At 43.2% G+C, this 10,783-nt stretch overlaps 2 protein-coding genes across 2 annotated transcripts in view; one reads left to right on the top strand and one right to left on the bottom strand.

The window, feature by feature from the left end:
* HKR1 (HKR1, GLI-Kruppel zinc finger family member) overlaps positions 1 to 10,783 on the top strand; it is a 410,249-nt gene that overhangs the window by 275,443 nt on the left and 124,023 nt on the right. The window lies entirely within an intron of this gene.
* On the bottom strand, positions 8,192 to 8,659 carry LOC112613005 (zinc finger protein 844-like). Its single transcript, XM_025368103.1, has one exon. The coding sequence runs from the start codon at positions 8,657 to 8,659 to the stop codon at positions 8,192 to 8,194; it is 468 nt and encodes a 155-aa protein (XP_025223888.1).

The following is a 10,783-nucleotide window of genomic DNA, read 5'->3' as shown; positions in this document are numbered from 1 at the left end:
TTTTTTTTTTTTTTTTTTTTTTTTTTTTTTTTGAGACGGAGTCTCGCACTGTGTCACCCAGGCTGGAGTGCAGTGGCGCGATCTCGGCTCACTGCAAGCTCCGCCTCCCAGGTTCACGCCATTCTCCTGCCTCAGCCTCCGAGTAGCTGGGACTACAGGCGCCCGCCACCACGCCCGGCTAGTTTTTTGTATTTTTAGTAGAGACGGGGTTTCACCATATTAACCAGGATGGTCTCGATCTCCTGACCTCATGATCCACCCGCCTCGGCCTCCCAAAGTGCTGGGATTACAGGCTTGAGCCACCGCGCCCGGCCGGGAATGCCTATTTCTGGTCGTGGCCAGAGGCACACTTCCCAGTCTGTGGACGGCCACTTTGCTGGCTGTAACCCTTTATAAAAAATAAAGTCTCCTCTGTTTTTTAAATTTAAATAGTGTATGGCCAGGCACAGTGGCTCACGCCTGTAATCCCAGCATTTGGGGAGGCCAGGGTGGGTGGATGATTTGAGGTCAGGAATTCAAGACAGTTCCAACATGTGAAACCCCATGTCTACTAAAAATACAAAAAAATTAGCCAGACCTGGTGGCATGCACCTGTAATCCCAGCTACTCGGGAGGCTGAGGCAGGAGAATCACTTGAACCTGAGAGGCGGAGGTTACAATGAGCTGAGATCACACCACTGCTCTCCAGCCTGGGCAACAGAGTGAGACTCCATCTCAAAAAAAAAAAAAAAAAGAAAGAAAGAGAAAAAAACTGTGGTTTTTCTTAAAGTTAACATATCCATATCGGTACTTAGTGGCCCACGAAGGAAAGGTAAAAAGGGTAGCTCCATTGGGTCCTACCTAATCAATGTTTCCTCTATCTTAACTTGGGTTGCCATAACAAAATTGCATATACTCGGTGGCTTAAACAACAAAAATTAATTTTCTCACAGTTCTGGAAGCTGGAAAGTCCGAGATAAGGTGCCAGCATGGTCCACTTTTGGTGCGGGCTCTCTTCCTGGCTTGCAGATGGCTGCCTTCTTGCTATGTCCTCCTATGGCTTTTCCTAGATGCAGGAGACAGAGAGAAAGAGAGAGAGAGAGCCCCTCTTCCTATTTTTGTAAGACCACCAATTCTATCAGATGAGGATTCCACCCTTATGATCTTAATTAACTTCAATTACCTCCTAAAAGCTCTGTCTCCAAAATAGCCACATTGAGGGTTAGGGCTTCAACCTCTGAACTTTGGGGGGACACAGTTTAGTTCATAGCACCCTCCAAAGGATACTCCTCTCCTTTGACATGTGTGATGTTAACCACAACCATCACACATGTCACACAAGTGAATAGGGTTCCTGACCATAAAGCTTCAGCAACCGAAAGCCTGGAGCTACCCTTGGTTCTGGAAGCTTCTTTACTTTTACTTTGAAGTTTTCAGTTCCCATTGAGGGAGACCCTCATCCCACCTGTAGATGAATCATTTTTCTTCTTGGTCAAACTGGAGACTGCGTGGAATCACTTTTATTCTTCTGCAATATCATTCCAAAGCCAGAAGAGACAGCTTTAAATTAGAGCACCTGGGTGAGACCTGGGACGCTGGCCCCGTATTCCCGACATTCCGCACTGCGGCCTTCCATTGAGTGACTGCAGCTGACTGCCAATTCCCAGCACCATAAGCTTATGTTTACAATCAAGGACTCTTCCACCTGCCTTACACACAAACTCAGCAGAGTCATTTTATTTTTTTTAGTTACTTTTTTTTTTTTTTTTTTTTTTTAAGACAGAGTCTCGCTCTGTAGCCAGGCTGGAGTGCAGTGGTGGGATCTCGGCTCACTGTAACCTCTGCCTCTCGGGTTCAAGCGATTCTCCTGCCTCAGCCTCCCAAGTAACTAGGACTACAGTTGTGTGCCACCATGCCCAGCTAATTTTTTTGTTGTTGTTGTTTTGTTTTTTTGGTATTTTTAGTACAAACCCTGTCTCTACTATATATCAAAAGGTCTTTTCAGGTCAGGAAGCCATACAAGTGCGCAGTGTGTGTATACTAGCCAGGACCAGTCTGTGCTCAGTGGTCTTTTCATCAGGAGAAAGTTACTGAAGTTAGTCTCTTGTCCAGTCAAAGCTATAGTTATAGCTGGTGGAATAGGGGGTGGGGGTCAGTCAGCATCTGGTGGAGCTGAAAATTGTTTTAATATTGTTTATGTTGAGGCCAGTGCTTGTTTAGCCGCCAGAGAGGGAAAAAAACACAAAAAACAAAAAACCTGTGGCAGTTAGAACATACTTTATTCTCTTTTTTTTTTTTTTTTGAGATGGAGTTTCATTCTTGTTGCCCAGGCTGGAGTGCGGAAGCATGATTTCAGCTCACCATAACCTCTGCCTTCTGGGTTCAAGCGAGCCACCGCGCCTGGTCAGAAAATAATTTATTCCTTAAGTGTAGGGAGATGTGACCTATTCCTTGCCTGGCATGGCCTTGCGTCCAGTTTGTCTTACTGCCACAAAGCATCTGTTCTGTCAATCTTATGATCTCTGTTTTAACATTCATGTTGGTCATTTAAACTACAAAAGAGAAGGGTATAATGAGGCCTGTCTAACCTTCCATCCTGTCATGGCTGGGAACTAAGTATTTAAGAGTTTTCTGGGGGCCGGGTGCGGTGGCTTTACACCTGTAATCCCAGCACTTTGGGAGGCTGAGGGAGCCAGATCACCTGAGGTCGGGAGTTCAAGACCAGCCTGACCAACATGGGGAAACCCCATCTCTACTAAAAATACAAAATTAGCTGGGCGTGGTGGTGCATGCCTGTAGTCCCAGCGACTCGGGAGACTGAGGCAGGAGAATCCCTTGAACTTCGGAGGCAGAGGTTGCAGTGAGCCAAGATCGTGCCACTGCACTCCAGCCTGGGCAACAAGAGCAAAACTCTGTCTCAAAAACAACAACAACAAAAAGAGTTTTCTGGGGTCCCCTTGGCCACAAGGGGGTCTATTCAGTCGGGGAGTGGTTTAGGATTTTAGGTTTATAAATCTTAGGGAAAGACTCCCAGGAGAGTAAGTAAGACATAAAGCCATATCATGTAAAGATGTAAGTGTATGTCCTTGTTATAACAGGCAGGGTTATAATATTAAAATAATGATAATGATGATGTTAACAATGTCCTCTTCCTATGGGGCGGGGATACAGGAGTAACCAGCCTTCTCAGGAGAAGTATTATGGCTACACTATTACCACTGTACTACTTTATAACTACAGCATGATCACATACACTATAACCAAGCCTGGGAGTGATCACAGTAATGATGTCCTTTCAGGTGCAGCATTGCATAGGGGTTAATAGAATGGACTCTGTAGTCAGCCAGCCTGGGTTTGAATTTCCCTGTGCTATTTACAAGTTTTGTGATCTTGGAAAATTCCTTTATTCCTCCGTGACACATTCTTTGTGCGGGAAACAAGTATAATTGTGCTCATCTCAAGCATTAGAGGATTGAACGAACCTAGAACATGGCCTGGTACACATTAAACACTTAACTAAAATCTGCTGTCATCATTATTGTCATCACAATTAGCACTGTGTACTGGGTGCCACATCATTTATGCTTCACAAAGACCTTATAATGTGCGGACTATTTCCCTCTGGGTTACAAGATTGTCATTATTCAACAGTGGTATCAATTGCAACGATAATGGTAACATAAATGCAAATAACCACAATATCAGTGTGGTAGCCAGCCTCCAAGATTGCCCTCAATCAATCTTATCTCCTGATATTCAAACTCTGTACAGAGTCCTCTTTCACGATAAATAGAATTGACCACTGTAACCAATACATTCACTATGTGGTGAACACACTCAAGTATTCTTATGGTGGGTTCCATGAGGTGAGAAACTGAGGCTTTCACCTTCTGCTCATGGTCATGTGAGCTTAGAATCAGATCCAGTTAGCCCCAGTTAGCCTTCAGATGACTGCAATTCTGGCCAACATCCTGATTGCAACCTCATGAGTGTTCCTGAGCCAGAATCACCTAGCTAAACTGTGCCTAGATTTCCAATCCTCAGAGAGTGTGTGGGAGGATAAGTGTTTATTATTATGTTAAGCCACTAAGTTTTGAGTAATATGTTACAAATAGCGATAAATAATTAATATGGTTGTCCTAGTCTGTTTGGGATGCTATAACAAAATCCCTAGGCTGGGGGATTTATAAACAAGACAAATTTATTGCTCACAGTTCTAGTGGCTGAAAAGTCCAAGATTTAGATGCCAACACATTCAGTGTCTGGCGAGGATTGTCTGCTTCATAGATGGCGACTGCTTGCTGTGTTCTCGCATGGCAGAAAGGAAGAGAAACTCCCTTGGCCCTCTTTTATAAGCCCATGAATTGCATTCCTGAAAGCAAAACCCTCATGACCTAATCACCTACCAAAGACTCCATCCTCTTAATATTATCTCAATGGGAAACTGATTTCAATATGTAAATTTGGTGGGGGGAGGCACAAATTTAGACCATAGCAGCAGTCAACACTGTATTGTAAATGTGCCCATTTTCCACAATATAATAGAACACACCATGGGTTTTCAGGATTGGCATTTATTGTAGGCACAAACTTAATATATTAACTCAAATGACTGTACTAATGTGCTTCTTATATTGTCCTATTTCACAAATGTAAACAGAGAACACCATTTTTTGTTTTAATAGCAGTATTCCTTGTTATAATAAATATTAAAATAACACCATAATAAAATCACTAAGGTTACAACCTAACTGTGCTGAATTCACAGAGGGTGGAAAACATCACCCCAGGGGTGGGACTCCTGTGTTTATATAATACAAACACCTGAAGGTGGCAGAAACTAGCAGAGACAGAGGATTTCTTAGCATCAGAATTGATATGTTGTTATTTATGATATCTTAATAATTTAGAGGCATAGAATAAATAATGACAAGGATTCTGATATTTGTTATAAAGTATAATTGTGTTGATTATATTTAAAATCATTAACAGAAACAATGTAATTGTAGAATTAAGTATAACTGTAAGTGGTATGGTATGGCATGGTGTATGGTATGGTATGATATGAGGAATGTGGAGTAGAGTATGGTGGGGTGGCATAGGATATACCATAGATAATAGTCACATTGGGTTGGGTGCGGTGACTCAGGCCTGTAATCCCAAAGCTTTGGTGGCTGAGGTGGGCAAATCATGAGGTCAGGAGATGGAGACCATCCTGGCCAATGTGGTGAAACCCCGTCTCTACTAAAAATACAAAAAATTAGGCCGGGCGCGGTGGCTCACGCCTGTAATCCCAGCACTTTGGGAGGCCGAGGCGAGCGGATCACAAGGTCAGGACATCGAGACCACGGTGAAAACCCTGTCTCTACTAAAAATACAAAAAATTAGCCGGGCGCAGTGGTGGGCGCCTGTAGTCCCAGCTACTTGGGAGACTGAGGCAGGAGAACGGCAGGAACCCGGGAGGCGGAGCTTGCAGTGAGCCGAGATCGCGCCACTGCACTCCAGCCAGGGGGACAGAGTGACACTCCATCTCAAAAAAAAAAAAAAAAAAAAAACAATTAGCTGGGTGTGGTGGCGGGTGCCTGTAATCCCAGCTACTCGGAGGCTAAGGCAGGAGAATCCCTTGAACCTGGGAGGCAGAGGTTGCAGTGAGCCAAGATCGCGCCACTGCACTCCAGCCTGGGCGACAGAGCGAGACTCCATCTCAAAAAACTAAAAATAAAAAATAGTCACTATTTGGCACTAGTAGCCCAGTTGAATGCTAAGGGTGGAGGGTGTGATTCATCCTGGCATTACGGGAAGTGTCCATGACAACCTTGGCTTTAAGCTGACTTTGGCCACAGGGTCAATATCTGCCACACTGCGTCACATCCATTATCCAACAAGGCACCTGAGCCCCAGAACCCTCAGCCCTGCCACATTCCTCTTGCTTCTGGGGTTCCACATTTTCCAGTGGCTGCTCAAGTGGAGGAGGTGGAGCAGTTGACACTGACAATGGGATACAGGATAGAAAGTGCTAGGGTAGATGCTGATGGGAGTGGCTCCCTGCCTATGGATCCCCCACTACTGCCCCTTTCCCCCTCTACGTGGCCTGACGCTGTGACTAGGAGGAGGCTAAGTTAGGAGATCTTGTAAACAGTGGGGAATGTAGATAGGTAGGATACTCAGTTGGGCACTGCCCTGACGTGGAGTTAGAGCTGGGTATGCTGGACCATGGTGGGAGGAGGCATTAAATCTTGAATTAGAAGACCTGAACCCACCCCCACCAACTTCCCCACGCATGTAACCAATCTGTGTGGGGCATTTGGTCAACCTCGATATTATTGCTATTATTCATTCATCCATTTAACAAGCTTGTACTGAGCGTCTGCTTTGAGCTGGCACCGTGCTGGGTGCCTGGGATACAGCAGAAACAAGACAGACAAAGTCTGGGTCTCATGAGGCTGATGATCCAGTGAGGAAGAGGGATGAGAAACCAAAAAAAGGAATATTTAATCAGGTCAGATAGTAGTAGTATTTGCAATGCAAATATAGTACAAAATAAGGGAGCAGCAAGTGAGCCTAGAGATGTGTTACCTCAATGGAAGGATGCCATGGGGGTGGAAGCACTCCAAAGGTGGAAGAGGAAAGCAAGATGCATGGGTGCTGGAGAAGCAGAGTACTCTCAAAACAGTCAATGCAGAGGCCCAAAGCCAGAGAAAGCATCCTTGATGTTAAAACAGCCAGAATTGAGATGCCTGACAAATAAATATGTTGACTAACTCCAACTGCGGGCTCTCTGGACCCTATGGCCTCTTTTATTGTAGTTATATCTTTGCACTACAAACATTAAATGCAACAATGTGAAAGTAGAAATAACCGGCCGGGCGCGGTGGCTCAAGCCTGTAATCCCAGCACTTTGGGAGGCCGAGGCGGGTGGATCACGAGGTCAGGAGATCGAGACTATCCTGGCTAACATGGTGAAACCCCGTCTCTACTAAAAATACAAAAAACTAGCCGGGCGTGGTGGCGGGCGCCTGTAGTCTCAGCTACTTGAGAGGCTGAGGCGGGAGAATGGCGTGAACCCGGGAGGCGGAGCTTGCAGTGAGCCGAGATCACGCCACTGCACTCCAGCCTGGGAGCACAGCGAGACTCCGTCTCAAAAAAAAAAAAAAAAAAAAAAAAAAAGAAAGTAGAAATAACCAAAATATTATGTGAAAGTTTGATATGTAAAATATTAAAATTAGGTAATCATATAAAATAAAATATATACTATAAAACAGGTACTATTCTATAAAATACAAACTATTTTATTGAAGGAATATACAGTAATAAATAGTACAATATGCTATATAACATACTGTAGACACAATTTCCTATGGTATGTAATGACAGGCGCATATAAAATTAAAATATATAAATCTAGTTATTTACATTTATAAATCTTTTATCAAATGTAATTCAAGTTATCACATGGTAAAATATAACAGTACTTTTGAGATTCATCCATGTTGTAGCAGGTGTCAATAAATCATTTTTTTATATCTGAGCAGCCCTCCATAGAATCGGTACACACAATGTGTTTAATCTCTCATCCACTGATGTACATTTGTGTTGTTTCCTCATTTTGGCAATTATACAATTGCTGTGAACATTGGAGTGTAGGTTTTCATGTAAACAGAATTTTTATTTCATCTAAGGTAAATACCTAAGTGTGGGGTTGCTGAGTCATATGATCAATGTATGGTTAATAGTATAAGAAGGTGCCAAACTTTTGTGCAGAGTGGACAGACCATTTTATATTCCTACAAGCAACGCAGGGAAATTTCCATCAGTCTGTATTCTTGCCAATGTATGGTACATTTTCATTTTTAGCCATTCTAAAAGCCCATTCTGTAGCAGTATCTCATTGTGGTTTAATTTGGATTTTCCTGATAATTAAAGATGTTCAGCATCTTTTCATCACCTTATTTTCCATTTGTTTTCATATAACCATACGGATGAATCTCAAACACATCACGTTAAATCAAAGCACTCCGACTCAAAAGGAGATACACATACACATACAAAACACACACACACAATGACTCCACTTATACAATATTATGGAAAAGGCAGAACTATAGAGACAGAAACAGACTGGTGATTGCCAAGGCCTGGGAGTGGGAAAAGGGACTAAAAAGTCTCTTTCACTCATACAGTTTCTCTCCAGTGTGAATTCTATGATGTGTAATCAACTCTGACTTCTGTCGAAAGGTCTTCCCACATTCAGAACAGATGTAGGGCTTCTCTCCGGTATGAGTTTTCTGGTGCTTACTGAGATTTGACCTGCCACTAAAGGCCTTCCCACACTCGGCACACACATAGGGTTTCTCTCCTGTGTGAATTGGCTGATGCACCAGGAGCTGAGACTTGGAGGTAAAGGACTTCCCACAGTCACTGCATTCATAAGGTTTCTCGCCAGTATGAATTCTTTGATGAGTAATAAAGTTTGACTTGCGGACGAAAGCTCTTCCACACTCGGTGCATACATAGGGTTTCTCTCCTGTATGAATTTTCTGATGAACAATGAGTATTGATTTCTGGTTGAAGGCTTTCCCACATTCGTGGCATTCATACTGTCTCTCTCCAGTATGAATTTTCTGGTGTATATTGAGGTGTGACTTCTGAGTGAAGGCTTTTCCACAAGTACTGCATTCATAAGGCTTCTCCCCAGTATGGATTCTCTGATGTGTAATCAAGTCTGACCGCTGGGTGAAGGCCTTTCCACATTTGGAACATACATAAGATTTCTCTCCTGTATGAGTTTTCTGATGTGTAATGAGATTTGATCGGTTGGTGAATGCCTTCCCACATTTACTGCACATATAGGGTTTTTCTCCTGTGTGAATTCGTTTATGAAAAATGGAGTTGTGACTTGGAAGTAAACAATTTCCCACAGTGACCACATTTATAAGGTTTTTCTCCAGTATGAATTATTTGATGTGCAATCAAATGTGCCTTCTGAATGAAGGCCAGTCCACATTTCATGCATACATATGATAAGAAAGAAATTAGAGCAGTTCTTTCTCTTGATTGTAATGTTGATTGCATGATTAGATACAATTGTCAAAACTCAGAGCTCTACACTAAAAAGTGTGAATATTACTCAATGTAAATTATACCTCAATTATAACATTAAAAATATTTCAGTTATGTCCACACAAAAAGCCTGCACAGATATTTATAGCAGCTTTCCTTATAAGTGCCAAAACTTGGAAGCATCTGACAGTCCTTCAGTAGGTGAATAAATAAACCTCCAGACAATGGAACATAATTTGGCGCTAAAAAGAAGTGCAATATCAAGCCATGAAAAGACATGGAGGAAACTTAAATCTGCATTACTAAGTGAAAGAAGTCAATCTGAAAAGGCTACAACCCGTATGATTTCAACTATATGATATAAAAGGTAAAAGGTAAAACTATGGAGACAGAAAAAAGGTTGCCAGGGTTAGAGGGGACGAAGGGAAGACAGGCAGAACACAGAGGATTTTTAGGGCAGTGAAACTACTCTGTGTATAACGGTGGATACGTGCCATGATCCACTTGTTCCAACAAGCGGAAAGTACAAGATACATTCTATGGTGTTACACCAAGAATGAACCCTAGAGACTTGGGGTGACAATGAGTGTCAGTGGAGGTTCACCAATTATAACAAATATACTACTCTGAGAGGAATGCTGATAATGTGGGAGGCTATGCATATGTGGATTAGGGGATATATGGGAAACCTCTGTAATTTCTACCCAATTTTGCTTTGAACCTAAAACCACTCTAAAAAATAAAGCCTTCTGGGCCGGGCGCGGTGGCTCAAGCCTGTAATCCCAGCACTTTGGGAGGCCGAGACGGGCGGATCACGAGGTCAGGAGATCAAGACCATCCTGGCTAACACGGTGAAACCCCGTCTCTACTAAAAATACAAGAAAATTAGCCGGGCGAGGTGGCGGGTGCCTGTAGTCCCAGCTACTCGGGAGGCTGAGGCAGGAGAATGGCGTGAACCCAGGGGGGCGGAGCTTGCAGTGAGCCGAGATCGCGCCACTGCACTCCAGCCTGGGGCACAGAGCAAGACTCCGTCTCAAAAAAAAAAAAAATAAAAAAAAAAAATAAATAAATAAAGCCTTCTGTACATATGGGTATATGCATATACACATATATGTAAGTACTATAATATTGTTACAATACATATATAAGAGAAATAATCAAAAGTCATTTACAACAAATTGTTTCCCTTCATGAGGCTTGGGCATACGGAGGATAGTCAGATGCTTATGTTGACTGATGACTAATATTAACAGGATGCTCTCATTGGGCCCTGCTGGCTCAGATCCCCTCTATCAGGTGACCCAAAAAAAGTCACTTCATTCTCCCATAATCCCATTTTACAAGTGAGGCAATTGAGGCCCAGAGGAGGTTTCTGTGAAGGCTGAGGGTCCCTACGTGGATCAGTGTTGGCACCAGAATTTGAACCAACATAGATAGCTTTCACTGTTCTGCTCACACCACTACTCATGTAGTAGACAGGAAGCCCAGCTTGTGATCTCCTGAGATCTCCAGATCATCCTTGGCCCACCCTGGGTCCATCATTCCATTGTGCCTTGGGGGGACCTCAGAGGAAATTGTCTATGAAGCTGGGACCTCGTCCTCATCACCATCTTCCAGGGATCATGATCAAGCAAACATGGAGATGCAATTTTGGAGAAAGTACAGTAGCCAAGAGTGACTAAGGCACCTCATGAAGCAATGTGGGAAGTTGGGAATCAGCAGACATTGGATTAACAGGGGCCAA

Source organism: Theropithecus gelada, chromosome 19 (assembly GCF_003255815.1).
Source record: "Theropithecus gelada isolate Dixy chromosome 19, Tgel_1.0, whole genome shotgun sequence".
In the NCBI taxonomy this organism is placed as follows: domain Eukaryota; kingdom Metazoa; phylum Chordata; class Mammalia; order Primates; family Cercopithecidae; genus Theropithecus; species Theropithecus gelada.
This window is presented reverse-complemented; position numbering and strand designations above follow the sequence as displayed.